Below are 20,310 nucleotides of genomic sequence, written 5' to 3'. Positions count from 1 at the left end.
ACTGGATTCATACCATGTATCCATGACCACTGTTTATTCCTGCTGTTGCACTCTTTCCTGTGTATTTAAAATGTGTAATCTAAAAAAAAAACAGAGTAAAATGTATTTTATCTATTTATATATTTTTTCATAATAAAAATTGAGTTTGAGTAAGTATTATGGGTAAAGGGTGAGTTATAAAATGCTTCACTTTAAGTAGCAATAGTGCTGCATTGTCGCCCCCTGGTGGCTCCAACAAGTAAAGACTCATAATGAAGTTGCATTCATTCTCTTTATTTTTTCACAACAGTAGTTTTAAAAGTACAAGAGTGTGGGCCTCCCCTCGGATGAAGCTTGGTCTATTTGCTTAATTTTGCTCAATTCCTGGATGCCTGTAGGATCATGATTATGTTATTTGATCCCATAGCAACTGAGCCAGAATAGCCTTATATTGTTGTTTGACCAACTTAAAACTACACCAAATGCATAAAAAATGTCTGTCTGAAGGGGTTACTGACTCTGGGGAAGTGGGGAAAACAAGAAAATTGCCCCAAACTACTGAATCTCTGAACTATATCTTTAACCAAATCACACACATTAAGGCTATTCTTTGTGATCACCTTTTGATAACTAATCTAATACAATTTCACTTTCATTCACTGAGCCTCCCACTTTTCGGAGCACCCCTGGGGAGGCCCACCTCCCAATTTGAAAACCTCTGATGTATAATATTTCTCTCCAATCTTGTATTTTATACTTCAGGTTCATGAGGGAATGTAGCCTATCCAAACTTGAGTTACAGACCTTGTGAAGTTTTTTTTTGTAAAGACAGGCATAGAGTAAGTGGTAAAAATAATCAAGCCAGACTTGAATCAAGGGATGTTGCCATACTCTGTGTCTTAAACTCCACAACACCAGAAAATCTTGAGGTCTTTCTCGATGCGTGAAAGTGTGGTGGTGCTAGTCTTCAAAATGAAATGTGTCAAACAGAGGACAGAGGCTAAAGCTGAAAAAACGAAGGGCATTTATTATAGAAAATTGATAACTTAAAACATCAGCAAAAAGCAAGATCTGTCCAAAAAGCCTTTTTACAAATGATTTACATACATGACGGCATTGACTTAAAATGTAGTATTTGTTTTCCAGATTTCTTTTATTTTACATATTGTGAACAGATGGTGCTTCAAACTAACTGAGAGAAAAATACAGTTAAAACATACTTCATACTGTGGCAAAAAGGAATGGTAACCAAGCCAACACACAGAGTTATTCCAATCACAATGCAAAATGGTGTAAGGCAAATGCAGTCTGAAGCACTGCAGGTACCGTCCTCTCCCCTTCAAGCAGAGAGCAGCTTTGAATGAAGAATAATGCTAGCCCATTGGCCTGCTTCGTAGATCTATATATGCTGTTTTTGACTTGTTTTGATTTGTCATAATATTGCAAGATCCCCCTCCCCCCCCCTTTCCATTTTTAATACAAACATACGGTCAGAATGTACAAATATATTTTTAACTTATAAATTAATTCAGTTTAAGTTAATTCAATGGACAGCTGAGTCTTTTGGTACTGGGGAAAGAGAAAATGTACAATAACAGAACCACAGAAACATTTTCAAAAGTCCTCACACTCAAACAACATTTTGGAAGTTTATGAGTTCAGGTTAACTGTGCGAGAAGTAAAGCATTTAAACAAGCATAGAATCAAGATGAGATTTCAGGGTTGTGAGTGTCCCTCCAACCTCTTGCTAAAAGGGACAAAGTAGCTTATCTCTGCATGATAACATGGAAGAAACTAAGTGGAAAAAATGGGAAGAAATGCAGATGGCTTCATTCTTTTAACAGGAAGGTCTTATGATACTACTTAGAGACAGCCATGGAAGTAATGTATGGTAGACACATGGGAAAAGTGGGTGAGAAGAGAACTCGAATGCACGGAAGAAATCGATTAATACTTTCACGTTTGGTACGCATAGACGCCAGCCTTTAGTTGCACTTGGTTTTAAACAAGTTGGTTTCTCAGAACTACATCTTGCCATCTCTTTCTAGACTTTCAGCATTTAGGATTTGTTCCACAGCATCATGCCAACCCTCCTCTACTATGAGCATGAATCTTACAGCCAAGAAACAAAACCAAAAAAATGTCCTTTTCACTGGTCTCACCAGGGATGATACAACACAAACCATAATCATTGACTCTTCAATTCAGCACTATTTAGTTTTCATGTGCAAAGCAGAGCATAGAAATCTTTATAGAAGCTTCACTTATAATTGATTTTACATATATTACTCTGTCATCTTTAACAGCTAAATAATCATGTGGGAAGTAACTGTTTTTTTAAATAATTTTCGACAGCCACATGCAAAGTATGAGTGTCATTTGAAGTATTGTTGAGGTGGTTTGGCTGCATCTCTGGTTTCACTGAACAGTACAAGGATGTTTCAACTTTTCTCTGATCTTGCACAGGCTTAAAACAGACATGTTTAAAATTAGGTGGTCTCATAGCTGTAAAACAGATGCAGTAGAAACAAAAGTTGGCGAAATGTCGAATGTTGTATAAGAGTCCAAAGGATGTTTTTGTTGGTGAGAAGAGGAAGCTCTAGTTGTTGGGGATGCTCTGCAGATATGTGAGGATGTGCTGAATCTTAACCAGGCGTTCCTTGAGGCTGGTCATGGAGAGGACAGAGAGCTGGTACCTTGGGTCAATAGGCAGAACAGCCAGGAGCCACCAACAACATGCTGGACCATTAGGAGTTGCCTGGAAGAAAGGAGGAACAACATAAGACCATCAACAAAATAAATCTTTCAAGACCCATAATACTTTTTCTGTGATTTTCTTTGAGTCAAACTAAGGAGATCTGAGGTCAGCCCAGAAGGTGTCTGAACAGGACAATTAGATACCATTATCTTGAAAGTGTGTGAAAAAAGTAGAGCACATCCATCTTTTTGGATTTAGGTTTTTTTGGATAGAAGAAGCATTTCTATATTATAGAAGATCTCAAACTATTGGGATATTAGAGGTTCTTTCTTCTTATATATCATTTCACAGACAAAAGCATCAGTGTTCTCCTACATATCTGCTCTTTCTCCCCCTGATTTGTCAGAGCTGAATTTCATTCATCCCTCCCATTGTTTCAAACTAGTATAGTGATAAAACAAACTAAAATAGATTTAAATGCACTTTTATTGTTCATCAAGTGTTGGCTGACAGCAGTTTTCACAGGCCTACAGCTGTTGCAGAGTTCATGTATGGGTTACACTTAAACACCCATTACATCCTTGATAATTACAGTAAAGTACTTAGTTTGTATTGATAGCAACTGAAAGTATTATGACTACACCCAGGCCTACAACCCTGGAAGTAGTAATAACATGAATGACCTTTTACAGTAATCTGCCAGAGGAATGCGTCTGTGTGACGTTACCCAGCAGGAAAAAAAAATCCTTGTTTCCTACTAGTTACGTGTCTGAGCCAGTTACAAAATGTGCTTAACGTGTTTAAGGATTGTGAATCATGATTTCTATTTCTACTTGATTTTACTTTAACTAAGTGGTCTGGTCATAAACCCTTAAACCACTGTAGTTTTACCTGGGACAAATGTGTTAAAAAAATTACATTACAGCAACAAAAATCAGGCTCTGCTTTTTTTAGTTTGTGTGCACGAGTCGATTGCGGATTCTCATCATGACACTTGTGACGCAACAGGTCCACTGGGATTAGATAAGAAGCCCCCATAAAGCTCTTTAGCCTATATTGTCAATTGACTCCTCCCCGTGGTTGTCCTAATAGTGGAGCTGTAATCCCATTCAGCACTGCCGGCTGCTAGCCAGAGCCGCAGCCGAGCACACAACTTTTTTCCGGTATTAAGACCTCTGAGGCAAGTGAATCCATGGTAATGAGGGTTTCCCCAAAAGGCAAGTGTGTCATGAGATGATCCCAGTTTAGACTGAGACTTCACAGTATGTTGCAGTGGCAGGCAAAGTAAAAGCTTTAGAAACCCTGCAGTATTTTGAAGATAATGTCTGCTTCCATGAAGCACAGCTGATATTGTTCTGATAATGTTAATGAGAGTACGTCGGCTGATATTGCTTATCTGCATATCTGGTTATTTCAACAGTTGCTGCAAACACAATTCCTGCAAGAAGGCAGTTACATTCTTGTTCTTAACAGACTGCAACACCATCTGCTTAACTGTGATATACTGCCAACTCACTGCACCAAAGTATTTTTTACAAACAGATTTTACAAATAGACATCCTTAATTTTTCATGTTAGTTCATTTTCTGGGGGAAAAACTCCCTTACTGGAAGCAACATGAAGTGTGCAATACTATTTTAACGTGTTGCTGAACGACTTATACTGGGTGAATATTTATTGTAATTGCCTCGTATATATTATGTGTAATGTAGTTCATTTTTTTTATTGTAGGAATTGTGCCGGTAACATCTGGCAGGGGAGACTAACAACGGAAATTCATCAGGGGGATGGATCCCCCGGATGAAAATTTTGTACATTTTTAAGTCAAATGCATCCTTATGGTGCACTCTGAGAGCAACGTTAAGAGGTTATATCTCCATTTTTTTGTGTGCTTTAGTCATTTAACTACTGGTTGAACTACTGGTATGAATGGTGATGAAACACCCACAAAGCACAAGAAAGACATTTTACCAGTTCATTTAATGTTCCAAACAAACAATCAAAAAAGACCAATGCCCATATTTCAGCTGTGAAACAAAGAAAGTGATTATCTAAGTTCAACTAGTTAATTACTTATGAACATATAAAATACTGCCTGCTAATCAATAAAAGATATAAATAAATAAAATTAGTTTTTTTAATCTGAACCAATCAAAGCAGTATAAACTGCTGCTGCTGTGGTTTAAACAGTTTCAGATTCAGCTGTTTGAGGCTGAGCTGCAGGGTTGAGTGGAAGTGTGTGGGGAAATGTATTTGTGCTTTTGAACGTAACTGCTGTGAAACAATCAAAAAATATCGCCTTATTGACCTAATTCACCGGCTTTCTTACTGACAGCACTCTGTCTCTTCATTCACTCTCAGGCTCGCTCGATCACAGCTAACAAGCGCCCTGTAGCCTCTACCTCTTTAGCCGCTACCTCTGTAGCCGCTTACTGACTGAGCAACTCTGTCCGGACCTTTTATACCGAACAGTGAGGAGGAATAAAGTAGTAGTATTCCCGCATTGAACAGACCTCTGAGAGCAGAGGAGAGCAACGCGACGAGAAGTGACAGCAATCTATAGCAGAGGCTAACGTTGCTGCTCCTCTCCTCTGTCTCAGCGGGGCGGAGCTGAACCCTCTGTGCATCAGAGACAGAGACAGTGGAAAGTTGTCCCAACTTCACTCAGTAATTTAACAATATAATCTGCACAAAAGAAGATAATGTCTCGTCCTATATCTCGTTTGAAAATATGTTAAACTCAATTTCCCGCTCAGCCCTAAAACAACGTAACGTTTTGCAGAGTGCACTATGAGACTGTGGCAGCACAAATTAGACTATGGTGGGCCGCCACAGTCTATATAATTAATGGGAAACATTACATAGTAGAATACTCTATTGTTTAACCAAGCTTAAATATCTGTGCATATATTTGAACTACTGAAATATTAACTCAGTGTAGGACTCTGGGATCTACACACAGGCTTAGCAAGGCAGCAATTATGACCCAGCGTTTTCTGAAATTGTATGGGTAATATAAGGCTGTAATAAAACGCTTGAGGGAATCTTAAGTGTGTAAGAAGGTCTCTACAAATGGAGGTAGATGAACAGTGTGCCGGAGGTGTACCTGGATATCAGCTTCTCGTTCTGGCATTGGTCCAAAGTGCTGCAGGATCTGGTTGTGGAAGCGGATCTTGAGGTTCTGGAACCAGACACGGGCCTGTTCATACACTGCATCGTGCAGCTCTTGTAGTCTCTGTAGCTCCTCACTGCCCTCCACCTACAGTCAAAGAGTGAATCAATTAATACACCAGCCACTTTTGGTTTGTTTGCACTTTAAAAACATAAGCTTCTGTAAATGTGTCTTTTTATAGACAAAAGGATAGATGACATCATATAAATGATGGTCACTGCGGTTCTTACCCGAGTATCCGCCAAGTGTTCAATGTCAGCAGTGCTATAACCATCCTTCATTCCTCTGGAAAGGACCCGGAAGCGTTTGCCTCCAATAGTGTCAACTACTGATCGTCCATCAGGGAGGAAATGGACACTCCTGATGATCAGCATGCAGCCATAATCTACAAACCTGCATGGATACAATTTTTTATTTAGTAAATAGAGTTTAGATCTCATAATGTGATTAATTATATGCAGATATCTACTTTAAAAAGGTCCCCTGAATTGGAGTTTTAAAACACATTAACACCATGGGCCCTATTTTAACGATCTATAGCGCATGGTGTGAAGCGTGTGGCGCAAGTGTCTTTGGGGTGGATCCAGATCCACTTTTGCTATTTTAACAGCGGAAAAATGGTCACTGTGCCAGGCGCATGGTCTAAAAGGGATGGACTTAAGTCCCCTCATTAATCATAGGTGTGCTTTGGGCGTAACACGCAGTAAACCAATCAGAGTGTCATCTCCCATTCTCTTTAATATCCAGGAGCGCTGTCACTTTGGCGGATTGCTATTATAACAGTGCATTTACCCAGCAATGCGTTTCAATAATATGAGTTCCTTTTGCTGAAAGGAAAGTTGGCTGATGAGCTGCTAACCTCACATTTAATTCATATAAAGGAAGAATATGGTCATATAACTAACCAGTCTGATGAGTGTAGAGGTGTGTGTGGTTATAATTAACCAGTCTGATGAGTGTAGAGGTGTGTGTGGTTATAACTAACCAGTCTGATGAGTGTAGAGGTGTGTGTGGTTATAACTAACCAGTCTGATGAGTGTAGAGGTGTGTGTAGTTATAACTAACCAGTCTGATGAGTGTAGAGGTGTGTGTGGTTATAACTAACCAGTCTGATGAGTGTAGAGGTGTGTGTGGTTATAACTAACCAGTCTGATGAGTGTAGAGGTGTGTGTAGTTATAACTAACCAGTCTGATGAGTGTAGAGGTGTGCAGCAGCCTGGTGTCATCAGCTGATTTTAATAAACAGTGAGTGGCTGTGTGTAATGGCACTGTGCTCTGTGCAGCATCAGATGCTAGACTTTCATAGGTTGTTAGGACTGTCCACAACGGCACTCTCCATTTTTTACAATTAATTAAATCTGATAAATATATGACTAATATATATGACTAACTAATATGACATGTATTTTTACATGTACATCATAATACAAATTCACATTGTGGTCCTTTTATTTGTAATGTTTTGCATGTTTGTGTGCTGCTGCGCATCCGTATGGTAACAAGCACAGTGTCTTCGCCTATATACCCCTCTATATACCCGCCTATCTAGGAGCATATTGGACTCTTGATGATGCGCCCATTAAATAACTGTAACATATTTGCCAGTGACTTTAGACCTGGGTTTTTTTGGTCAGTAGTGCAATAGCTTTCCTCTGCCTCAAAATAGCAACATGCCACCAATGCGCCTGACCACACCTCATTTTGAGACCAACACGCCCATAGGCGCACAGACTGGTGCAAGTGCCTTTGCTATTTAGACAATGTGGGCACAGTGTGAGAAAATGACAACTGCGCCAGGGGAAACTATCAAAGACACATGAAACTAACATACGCCATCCGCTGTGCGCCGACCACAAGATGGGACCCCATGTGTTTGTGCCTGAATGCTTACCCTTTCTGAGGATCATTAATACACATCCCAAACTGCCGTGTGCCCGTTTCCATGCAGCGGCGAATCATGAGGCGGTATCGTGGCTCGAAGACATGCAGTGGGCAAGGCACGGTGGGGTAAGCCATGGTACACACAAAGATAGGCACATTCTTCGTTAAGCTGCACACAGGGAAAGTAGGAGAAAAACAGTTTAGACCCTTTGAGTATCTTTGAATCTTCTGCATTCAGCCACATCTGATGATAAACACTGAAATGAACTGAGGCAAAGAAACTAATGAATGACTGGAAAGGCTGCTTACTCAGAAAGCTCTCTGGTCTCCTCCAGATGAGTTTTTGTCCTCTCTGTGTACTCCTGACTCAAATACTGTTTGATCAGTGAATCCAAGACAGTTGTCACCATGTACCTCCTAGATGCTAGATACTGTAGAGAGCAGGACATGGAATATATAGTTTGATAAGTATCAAGCAAGCCATTTAACAGGATTTTACAACAACAACAGGGTTGCCCACCTCTTTCAGGCTCTCTTTACAGAGGGGACACTGAGGTGTGTGGTCCAAGCAGCGTTCCAAACAGTTTTTACAAAAGGTGTGGCCACATGGTGTCGTCACAGGCTCATAGAATAACCTGTGATGGGTAGAGAGATGAAACAATCATATCAATCACAACTTTACAATGTAAGCTGGTATGTAAACTGCATAGTAAGTATGTGCTGATGTTTGTCCTTACCTCATGCAGAGAGAGCACTCCAAATCATTGGGGTCTAACAGGCCCTCAGGAACAGCTTTGTAGGTTTTAGCTTTGGTAGCCTGCTGTTTGGAGCCTTTCACCACACCTGAAATCAACAGGAGAAAATACTTAATTATAATTAAACAAACATTACATTAAAACAAAAGCATTACCTCTAACACAGATATGATGTTAATGAGGTGATAGCCCATGGTGTTAGTAATTAATCATTTCATTTAAATAATAGAGTGGGGTATAAATAGCAGAGTTTGTGAGTGTCTACTTTATTCCTGCAAAAAGTCAGAATTTAAGTGTCCAATTAAGCCTTATTTTATGCACTATTACTACTGTTACATGTGTTGAGTTGAGTTTTTATATAAAACATTGGTGTGACAACAGAAGCAGGAAATTACAAAACAATATGTTAAGAAGGCCAGCGATAAGAACAATGACGGACTTAGAAACCTACCTTGTTTTTTATGCTTGCTACTTCCACTATACACAACACAAGGTTCTGTATCTGACACTGACAGCTTCCTCTTCAGCAGGCTTGCCTTCTCCTGGTCCCCCAGTTGAGGTGCAGAGCAAACCCTCTTCAGCCCCTCCTCACCACAGTTATATCCATTCATTCGTAGCGAATGAGCTCGGCTCAGAACGGGGCGCTCCAGACTCTCCCAGCGTTTCTGAGTAATGACAGGAGGCCGAGATTAAGAAGATGAGGGTGATTCATTATAAACAATATGATCATGAATCTGTGAGTAAACTATGTCATATTAGTACATCTATTCAGTGTGGTAATACCTCCTGGCTGTCCAGATGGTGGTGTGCTGAGGAGGCGCGGACCTGGTGTTGTCTGTGGACTGGGCTCTGTGGTGAACCTTGGGCATCAGACACAAAGGTTTTACTGCGCAGGTGTGGCGACGTGTTCTGTGCCGTTTCCCTCAGGCCAACCTTGACGTTCTCATCAGCCGGGGAGAGCAGGTCACACAAAATCTGTAAAAAAAAAAACACTTGGTTTGTCATTGCAGCAGGAATGTGCAACAGGCATAAACGTCTTATCTGAAGTCAATGTCAGCAAAACAATTAACAAGTTCCTGCATGACTGCTTACATACGTACATCATAGAAAGTAGAGCCTTGGTGATGGCGTCATATAAAATTCAACCTGACTGCTAGACACATCATGTACACTTGTGACCCAAACAAGTTTAGAGAGAGAATATTCGAGTTATTGAGTAGTATATAGATGAGCTGATTATTTATTCACTTTTTCCTCTGAAAATCTTGTAGCTTCTAGCAGCTGTGGCTACTGTTGTCAGTTAGCTGAAGCATTATCAGACCGAACTTGTCTTCCGGCTGGGAGGCAAAAAATTATGTTTAAAAACTATTATGATACATTTTATTTTACAGGAATACATTTGTGTTTTAAGAATTATTACATTTTGTAGATTTTTTCAAAACTTGGAATATAATGTTTGGCAAGAGAAGCCATCCTGACAAAGGATCCTACATGATACTATACATCTAATTATGTAGCCATGACCAGAATAAACTCTGGTGATAAGGGGTGAACAGAAAAAGCAAGAAGGGTTCAAGAAAGGTTCAGAAGGGCAGCTTGTGTCATATCAAGAGCAGAATTCAGCATCACCTCAGTCTGAACTCAGAGTATATGACCCAGTAGCTGAGAACATGACACTATATCTCCAGTTCCAGTTAGACTTGTGGGCCTGAACTTTGCTCTCTGATCAGATCATTTTAAAACATGTAGTTCTAGTGAGGCTTTCAGTTTGTGCACTTCGACTAATGTGTAAATACAAACTCAGCGTCATTTGGCTGCTGATGCATCTTTCTAAGAGCTTTCAAAAAGGTTTCATTCTACATCAAAGATTCTTACATGTTTCTGTCTCTCTCAGTAGGGGAAATAAGGGTGAAGGCTGACATTTTCATTCATTTGCTGTTTTCATTATATGGGTGTTGGGAAAGCCTTTGAGACTTTAAGTGTGATTAAAGGCTACACCTTCAATTGAGGCTCGGTGTCTGGCTCACACACTGTTTCAGATTCATGTCTAGTCTTAGAAGTGTCTCTTTCAGATCTGAGGGGCAAGGAATTCAAACAAGATGCCAATGTAACTCTGAACAACCGATTCAATCAATTGTACACACATTTTACCATATGCAGACTGCAGATGACTAATGTGCTTATGTGTGCATCCTTATTCAACGATGATTCAATGATGATTAAACAAAGCATGAGTAACATTAGAAATGGAATTAAAGTTTCATCACAAAAAAGCAACAAACTGTGGTTTGAGTCTGAAAATGTATGCATTGTTGCATAAATGTGTCAAATATAGGGCACTTATGTAACCACAACACGGTGCCATGTCTATTAAGTGGTACTAATGTTATTACGGGCAGAGTCACAGGACCTGAGCCCTAAAACTAATAATTCCATGAAAGATGGTCCTAGTAGAAAGAATGAACTGTGTTTATTGCTGAGAAAGTGAACTTAAAAGTTTTTATTCTTTCACTTCAGGTTTCTTATGCGTCACTACAATATATGTTTTCAGGCTTGTATGTAACTTCTTGTCTTAATTTTTTTATCATCATCATAAACTGAAAAAGTGGCAAAGGCCTATCAGATTGAAACGAACATGATGTATTAAATTAGCTTCCCTGTTCCCTGTTCCGTGAAGTTGTGACCAGTACAATTATATAAATCATCAATTTTCTGTCAATAGACTAGCTGATTAATTGGGTTCAGTAACATAAACTGCTGCTACCAACTCGTTTAAATAGACTGACACAGATTCATACAGATGAATAATACTACCGTCTGAGATTATGTCTGTCATCATATTTCAGGCACATTGCATACTGTAAATCCTATTAAAAACACAGCAATACATGGAGAGGCTGATTAAACACACCATTTCTGTCTAATTTATTAAAAGGAAAACTTGAGTATATTCAACTATTTACACTCTACTCTCTCTCTAAACTCTGTCATATCTGAATATTCAGCTGATATGGACAACAACTAAACTCTTGTGAGATTTCAAAATGAGACTTCTCCTTAAGTGAGACTTGGATAGACACAATAACAAACAGACCGGATCAAGTATGGTCTCTGTATGGTTCATCCCATAATGTTGTCAGACACTTATAATAACAATCTGAGCTCGTTAGTAGTTATGAAAAGCACCTACAGTGGAGGTACATTGATATGGTGCAATTACCCATAAGGATTACAGGCTCAAGTGTTCGTGCTCAATACTGGACCAATTTTAAAATCTGTTGTCCCCATCAGTCATTTAGACACAAAGAGATGCGAAAATAGAGCCCAAGTTAAAAAATACCGAAGTTACCCTTTAAGCCATGAAAATAAATGGATTCCATAAGGCCAGTGTACAACTATAAAATCGGAACAAATGTTTGCCTGCAATAAGGGTATAATAGGAGAGCTTTAAGATCCCAGTTATCCAATCAAGGCCCCGAGACACCCAAGTAGCCAGATTCCTTGAAGCAATGCTACAGCGATAACAGTTACACTTAAATCTCTGGCTTATGGTGTATTGAGGCTAGCTCATCCAGCCTACTTGCATTAACACTGTGTGACCTCGACTCAACCCACTGCCAGACTTCAGGATGTCGACTGCAGAAAATATTTTGTCTCTCTTGCTCTTTTTCCCCCTCACAATGTCAGCAGAGTAATCCTAACTCTATCATTAGCTCACCTTTTCCACTTGTCTTTTAGCCCTGGGAAAGTCCTCGTCTACAGCCAGGCAGTGGAGAAAGACTTGGAGAGACTCATCCACTTGGCCCATCTCATGAAGCACCATAGCTTTCCAAAACAAAGCCTGCAAGGGTCGAGAGGAAGGACAGAAAGAGAGAAATTACAGCTCTGTATGTGCAGAAGTAGTCTGGGTATTCACTATCATTCTTATACACTTCCTCCTGCGTCTAACCCTAACTTTAACTATAACCCTGTATTCAAAATGATGCAGAATTGTTTTGAAGCAACAACAAATAACACATTTTAAATTTCGTACAACAGAATTGAAGAGATGCAGCTTTTTCTAAATTCAATATTCCTCCACTAGTCAATAAATCATTATGAAATTAGCAATTATGCAAGCGTTCCCATGACATAATTTGCACCACAACTTAAGAATATCTTTGGGTTCAAAACACACTTGTTGTCTCCTTTCACTGATGTAAGAGTCATTAGCCTGCCTTTGACCTTAATCACTATGTATGAAGTTGCACTTCTTTAGTCACTGTTCTCTTTTGTAACTCTTTGGACAAGAGAAGCCCGGTGTTACACTACTAAATTAATAATATGCCTCGTATACAAACACACAGGATAGACAACAAATAAATCATTCTTCTTCAGCCATGTTGCAGAGATTTCAGCTGCAAAGTCATGCATCAACAATTACATTTAAAGAAAGAATAAACATGCCGTTCATCTGGCATCTGTAAACAGACTTAATTTATAGGTCATGATGCTGTAACTATAAACCACTGACACAACAAGTGAGGTTCTCCCCATCTATGGCTTTAAGGGCAGCAGTCTTAAAATACACTTTTGGCTACGTAATGGGCGGAAGACAAATCAGAAAAGACTGATTTACTAAGCACATATCGCACTTTAGTAAACGCAGTTGTTTTTGTAAGGAAGCATACACACCCTGGCAAGACCCCTGGGAGCAATCAAAAGCCTGCAAATTAGTTGTGGTGCGTCGTTATCTAACACTGATTTACATTGTCATAGGTTACCAAATGGTTACAAAGAAGATGTTTTTAATGCTTACTTTTTTACTACTATAACAACTATAAGGGGACACATTACTGCAGTATCAGTGAGTGACCTACTTCAGCAGAACAGCTGGATCCAGGGCAAAATTCTGTGTCCTCTAAAGCCAGGCGATACTGTTTCAGAGCCATGTATGCCTCCGCTCGAGACAGCCGCGCCACCGCTGTTGACTCTGGGTCTGCAGGAAACATGAGGAAATGGAGGGGGGAAAGAGTTAGACAGGAATAATCTTTGTTCTCCAAAAGATATTATTTTTCTTTGTATATTTTTAACATTGGAAAGTAAAGCATTTTAGTTTTAAGGGATATCATTCAATTGTGTATTATATCAGTGTCATGGACGATGGAACATTACACCAGTAACACCATGAAACTCATAGTGACAATAAATATAGAAACTTTTCTTCTTGCACAGGTAGGTAGCATTTCCATACCTTATTGTTTTAAACCTGAAAGTTATGCATTACATAATAACAGGATAAGCAACAAATTATACATTAACTGTGTCACTGAATGCTTTGTAAACGAATGCGAAATAAAAACAGGTTGCATAAGCCTGTAAGAGATCATTGGATTTCATATTTATGTTCCCAGTAGGCTGGATTCAAAGACACAAAAAGAGCTTTGTTGTAGAGTCTGACCGATATATAAGTCAGCTGATATTATTGACGATTTGGAATATCAGGGATATATCAGTATCGGCATGTTGTTCAGGCATTTTATGTATATTTGATCCTTTTTGTTTATTCAAGTCTAATAATTTACACATATATGATTTTTATGTTTAGTGATTTTTATCTATAGTTTATTACAATTATAAGATTCTTCAGTGAAGTTTACTGTGTCAGTGCACTGCTGTTATTTTATACTACAAAGTTTATTACTCGTTTATTAATCTTTGTCACACGTGTTTGATAACCACATTTGTCGTGTGTATGTGTGTACTTATGTATATATTTTGTATATAAAAAAATAGCAGCTGATAAAGCAATCTCAGAATTGTGTTACTCCATAACATCAGTAATGGCCCCAAAAATTCAATACAGGTAAGCCCTATTTTGTTGTGGGACATCTGCCATTTAGAAAAAACAGCAAATAATATAAGGAACCCTAAAAGTATTCTAAACAATCTCAGGAATGCCAAATTATTTGGGATGATAATTAAGTGAAAACAAGCACCTTGCTATTTATTGCTTTAGATGCAGGTTATGTTGAAAAAAAACAGACGATTGAAATTCATCTTCTTACCAAACTCAGTCAGTCTGTTGTGAGCAAGTCTCAATCTTTTGAAGCATTCTGACGTGTAGACGTCATTGAGTAATGAATTTAGTTTGTGGATCAAGACTATTTGTATTCAATCAAAAGTTCAGACAGTTTAACTTCACAGGCAGAGTTGGGATTTCTTTGCACACGGCACACCATCAATCCGAGACATTTATTACCTCTCACTGAGACATATGGGAGTAGTTATCTTTTTTTTTAAATTTTATGTATGACAGATACTAATGTGACAGGGTTGTTTGTCAAGTCGTCACAGCACCCCAGTATACCTCAGAGTGTCTGACCTGTGTCTGTCTTTGGCAGCCAGACAATGCTGTCAACTTCCGCTGTCCAATGTCAAGTGCCTAAAGATGACGCACCAGTTATCCTCCACTAGCCTTTAAATTACACAGTAATTTCATAGTTACTGTAAATAACAGTTCACACACGATGCAGGAACACTTTTTAAAAATGGATATGTTCAAGCAGTCAATCTGTAATTCTAGTTGGTCCACTACGGTCAGGGTCACTCAGGTTCTCATGATGAAGTAGTCTGGGTTAGGTCTTTGACTAAATATCCGACAGTTTGGCACTGAACATTTCTCCAAAAGGCCATTTCAAGGTGTGGGGGACCAGATCAGATGTAAATCTAAAATGATTGCACATAAAGATTCCAAATCGCCATGTTTATGGCAATAATATGTTAAATGGCATTTAAAGTATATCACTCTTTAACTACAATAACACAAAGAAACTGTGGTCATGCAATGAGAAATTTGGGATTTGGTGGTCCTGATGCTATGAAGGCTATTTATCTGGCAGTGCAGGGCATGCCTGCAGTGCATCACACCATATCGGTTCAAAGTTTTCTGAAAGTGGCTCCACAAGATCTTACTGGTAGGCTGGTCATACCATCCACTACAAGTCAAACCCAGTTTAGACTAGAACTGTTCAGTACAGATGGTTTCCAACTCCACTGCAGCATCTAGGCCAAGGACACTGTGGAACATTGTTATTAATAGTGAAGATGGCATTTCTTATTCGCTTAGCCCTTTTCCACTTAGTACTGGGGATTTGAACCTGCAACCATTTTACACTCACAGACCTACTTACCTCAGCAGTTTGTTAACTATAAAGCATTTTCTACAGAAGTAGCCTAATTTTTTCCCATTGCATAATGTTAGCTTGTTGTACTACCCCCCTCCTTCGATAAATTACAAAACCTGCCCCACAGTGTGTCACGACCTGCCTTATGCAACTTATGCCAAGTGCGCATGCTCAGCTTGTGAAATTTCGTAAGCAGGACCAACCACGTTATGCAGTGGGAGGAGACTGGCACCAGCACAACACATGCCAACAAAATGTTGGTCAGTGGAACGTACTCTATTAAGCCCCTTTAGGTCCAGAAAACAACAAAGTACATGACCGAAACTGTTTATGTCTTATATCTGAACACATCCACGCTGTTTAAGAATACATCCGCCTCACGCAGCAGGACACAGGACAGCACCTCCCCCATGACTACATCATGGATGTAAAGTTATGTAGTAACAACACTTACCAGACTGGATAACCTCAGTCGCCAGTGACACAGCTTCTTGGTAGCGTTTCGTTTCACAAAGCTCGTCCACTTTGCATAGTGTTTTCGACTTTGTCAGCTCGTCCGGGAACCATTTATCTAAAAGTCCGCACAGGGTCACGTTGGCTTTCTCTTGGCCACTGACGGCGTCGCTGCACAGCTTACATTTAGATAGCAGTCGTCGCTGTATACACCTTTTACAGTACGTGTGTCCACATGCTATGGTAACCGCTTCACCTAGAAAGCTATGACAGTTGGGACAGTCAAAGGCGTCGTCCCCTTCACAGCTACCCCCTGCGTCCCGACTCTGGACCGACCCAGCATCTGGCCCAGCGGCCTTTCTCTTAAAGTTACGCAGAATACAGTCCACAAAAGTGCTTAACTGCTCGGGTCTCACAGGACTATACCGCATAGCCACCGAAAACCAGTCAATGGCTTCTTTGAGGCAGTTTTCCGACGCTAGAGCGTTGGCTTTCTGTAATATAAGTAGATGGTGGTCCTCCTCCTCCCCTTCCGAGACAGTGTCCGCGTCGGCGCCGATGAAGAAGGCGCTTCTCTCCTCCGCCGTGTCCTCCACTGGCGGTGGGAGCGACATCGTAGTGTCAAGAGAGAAAATGTTATGTTGATTTGGGCTTTCTTCTATTATCGCGCCTATACATTTCTGTAGCTGCCGCAGGTCCTTGACAGTATACACAACCGACTTTCCTGTAGACACCCGTTTGTTACATAAAAAAATCACTGTCACGTGAACAGCAGACTCGTGCCCTGATTGGTCGAGACGTCTCGGTTACAAAACCTGCGCTGGAAAGTTTCATAACTACGGAAGAGACGTAGCTGAAGTTGACTGTACTGGATCACTGCGACCCAATACCAGGACCAGACTGTATAACACATACAACCAAATAAAAATATATAATATCCCCCCTTATTTATATATATTGATCAGCAGGCTTAGAAAGGTTACTTCGGAATTGTAAAAGGTTACAGATTACTAGTTATTATCTAAAATGTAATATGTAGGCTAATGTAAGGGTATTTCAATTACTTAAGCAAAGTAATGTGAATGAAACACATGATTACTTTTTGATTACTTTTCTAATTTTCTAACAAATGTTTTCAGCTGTTAGGGTAAGTGTACCCATTGAAGCCCACCACAATCTAAGTTCGGGTGTTTTTCATGGACACTGATATGATTTATAAAGGATATAATTTCTTATAAAGAAAGATTTATCTCTCATTAGAAAATGCATTCATCAGTTCATGTAGATTTTGGAATATAAAATAAAGATATTTGATGAAAAAAGCGAAAAGTCTGGCATGGGATTTATTGGTACTGTGACACCATTTAGGCCCATGTCATGATTTATTTACAAAATATTTTTAAAAATATTGTTTTCAAATCATTAAAAACAGCAATATATGTATTCAGTGACATGTGGAATATTTAAAAATGGGGGAAAAACCCTCTGGAGCAAAATCTTAAAGGTCTGACTTCAGATGTAACCCCCTTTTTAATAATCATTTTCATAAGTAACTGTAATTTTATTACACATTTTTCTCAGTAACTGTGACAGATTACAGTTACATTTATTCTGTAATTAAATTACATGAAGCCATAACATGTAACTAGTTACTCCCCAACACTGTTGCTCAATTAGACTTAGTATGCAGTCAAAACATTATTCAAACAACCCCTTCATAACTGTTTGTGTAATCAGATTTTGTATCACAGTCTAAGTTTCAATTTTATATAACTATTGTCATCTTCCCTGCCTGTGTCTAAACTATTTTATCTCTACCATCAGAGGAGCTGAATCTGATATCCTGTTTGTGTTTGCACATACAAAAAATAAAGGGAACAATTCTTTATGGGTTGACTGGACCACTTATTGAGTGAATGTTGCCTCGTATATTTGTGATGAATATTATTGTTCTATATATAAAATAGCCAAATACTTCCTAAATGTTTGTAAATTAAATAAGTGTACTGTATTTGCACTAATGATTCCTTGTAGGCCTTGCATTATGTATCATTTAAAGTAAGTTATTTGTTCCTAAACTTGCATTACAACAACAACAATAATAATAATATAGGACATAGAAGTGCTTATAAAGTGTTTCACATGTAAGAAAAGTTTAAATAATAGCATGACCTATTTGATGACTACAACCCTCCATCAAGGAACTCTGTCCGCATGTCACTGAAGTCATATTAACAGTTTTGGTCTTAAGGAAACACATGATGTGCTGTGTGCCACATTTGGTGAGAATTTCATGATAATTACCAATGAAAAGAAAAAAAGAACGTTATTTAACTGCAACCCAATCAAAGGAGGGCTGTTACTACATTCTGGTGAGCTAAACATTTGCCACAGAAAAACAGATCAAACCGCAAAATAGCTGGACAGTTCATATGGCAAGTATCATTTACTTCAGTGAGTCATAACTAGACCGATTATATCAGTCTTATAACAGTCTGAGCCTGTCAGGTTACATTGCAGCCTGTTTGGCACCTGCCACCTGCTGACTGAAGCACTCTCAATCATAAAGACACATACAGATGGGGAAATAGAGTTCAGGTTGAAAAATACACAAGTTTCCCTTTTAGTTGAGGTTGCATAAAGCCAAATTGGGTGTGAACCTGATAAATCTTTGTATAGTATGGTGAAACACTGTCCTCTATTGGTCAAAGCACAACATTACTACTATAAGACATTTTCAAAACGTTTCTTCTAAATATAATAGACAGCAAAAACATGTATATTAAAATGTAAATAAAAGGTTTAATGACAATAGAGCTATGGATTTTGTATTTTAAATATGAAGGTAAACAAAGAAGTGAAAAAAGTTTTTTTTTTTTTTACATAGGCTACACAGCAGGAGACTCGGAGGTCATGTAAGCTGTCATCTTGTGTCCTGGTTTGTATCTCATTTTGTTCTTGTCATTAGAACACGTTTTTAGCCCACTTGCTGCACCTTCACCTGGATTAATACTTTTAAAATACTTTCATAATGTGATAATGATGATGATCTTCTTTTTTTCTGGTATGGCACCAATGCAGTTCTGTATGAATGTCAAAACCCTTATCCATAATGGAAACACAAGGCACGCGCATTGTTATTATTTGACACGTCACCAACAGGTGATGTGTAAAAAAAACAACCAATATTTGTTAATTGGTCTTGAATTAAAGTGTTTCTTCAATCATCAAATAAATAAAACTGGTTATAGTATTAGAAGTTTAAAATAATGGCATGACCTATTTGATGACTACAACCCTCCATCAAAGAGCTCTGTCCTCATGTCATTGAAGTTATGTGAACAGTTTTGGTTTTAAGGAAACACATGATGTGCTGTGTGCCACTTTTGCTGAGAATTTCACGATAGTTACCAATGCTAAAAAAAAGCTTTTTAATATACTGTACTGTTTTGAGCCATTGCTATGAAATTTAATTTGGATGTGCACTGTATAAGATAAGATAAGATATTCCTTTATTATCCCACAATGGGGAAATTTGCAGTGTTACAGTAGCAAGTGGACAATAAAATAGAACAGCATCAATAAGAAAGAAAAAGAACAATAAAACAATAAATAAGTATAAAACAAGAAGAAAAAATAAGTATTATATATATATTGCAAAGTTGAATTGAAATTGGTATTATACATGAAATACTAATATTGCACAACATTGGACATTAAAAATGCAGTTTGTCAAATGATCTATCTATCTATCTATCTATCTATCTATCTATCTATCTAATAGATAATGTGATAATGATCTTTTTTTTCATTCTGGTATGGCACCAATGCAGTTCTGCATGAATGTCACAACCTTTATCCATAATGGAAACACAAGGCAAGCGCATTGTTGTGTGAAACATGGGGGGCCTCCACCACGAACACAACACCTGAAACATACCTTAAATATATACCAATGCAAAATAAAACTTATACATATACTTATATAATAAAACTAAAGAAAGGGATAGCAACGAAGTAAGGCCTACTAGCTGAGATACACACGCAGAAAGCGTGCGTCTGACCTGCACCAGGGATCCAGCAAGGCTCAACCTGGTGCACAAGAAAGTACCATGCCCGCCAAATATATGAAATTAGGCTTCTTGTGTAAAAATCAGCCTCTTTCTCTGCTCCCCAAAGCGTTTGGTGAAACCCCACCCCCTACCA

General features: G+C 38.7%; 1 protein-coding gene across 1 annotated transcript; it reads right to left on the bottom strand.

Annotated features, from left to right (window-relative positions):
* Positions 1-986: 986 nt before the first annotated feature.
* lonrf1l (LON peptidase N-terminal domain and ring finger 1, like) lies at positions 987-16,838 on the bottom strand. Its single transcript, XM_053331055.1, has 12 exons — positions 16,106-16,838; positions 13,345-13,463; positions 12,204-12,326; positions 9,269-9,460; positions 8,937-9,150; positions 8,468-8,573; positions 8,251-8,365; positions 8,040-8,161; positions 7,741-7,899; positions 6,080-6,242; positions 5,784-5,936; positions 987-2,737 (listed from the first exon to the last, which is right to left on the bottom strand). The coding sequence occupies exons 1-12, from the start codon at positions 16,716-16,718 to the stop codon at positions 2,579-2,581; spliced, it is 2,238 nt and encodes a 745-aa protein (XP_053187030.1). The 5' UTR covers positions 16,719-16,838; the 3' UTR covers positions 987-2,578.
* Between the last annotated feature and the right edge of the window lie 3,472 nt (positions 16,839-20,310).

Source organism: Scomber japonicus, chromosome 2 (genome assembly GCF_027409825.1).
Source record: "Scomber japonicus isolate fScoJap1 chromosome 2, fScoJap1.pri, whole genome shotgun sequence".
Classification (NCBI taxonomy): Eukaryota; Metazoa; Chordata; class Actinopteri; order Scombriformes; family Scombridae; genus Scomber; species Scomber japonicus.
Note: the sequence above shows the minus strand (reverse complement) of the source record. Positions and strands in the feature narration are given on the sequence as shown.

What these genes read in the sequence shown, in the direction of transcription:
- lonrf1l (XM_053331055.1), bottom strand. Translation starts at nt 16,718, where the DNA reads ATGTCGCTCCCACCGCCAGTGGAGGACACGGCGGAGGAGAGAAGCGCC. An exon ending in ACCATCTGGACAGCCAGGAG is followed by an intron (nt 9,151 to 9,268) that starts GTATTACCACAC and finishes GTCATTACTCAG; the next exon opens with AAACGCTGGGAGAGTCTGGA. An exon ending in AACACTTGGCGGATACTCGG is followed by an intron (nt 5,937 to 6,079) that starts GTAAGAACCGCA and finishes CTTTGACTGTAG; the next exon opens with GTGGAGGGCAGTGAGGAGCT.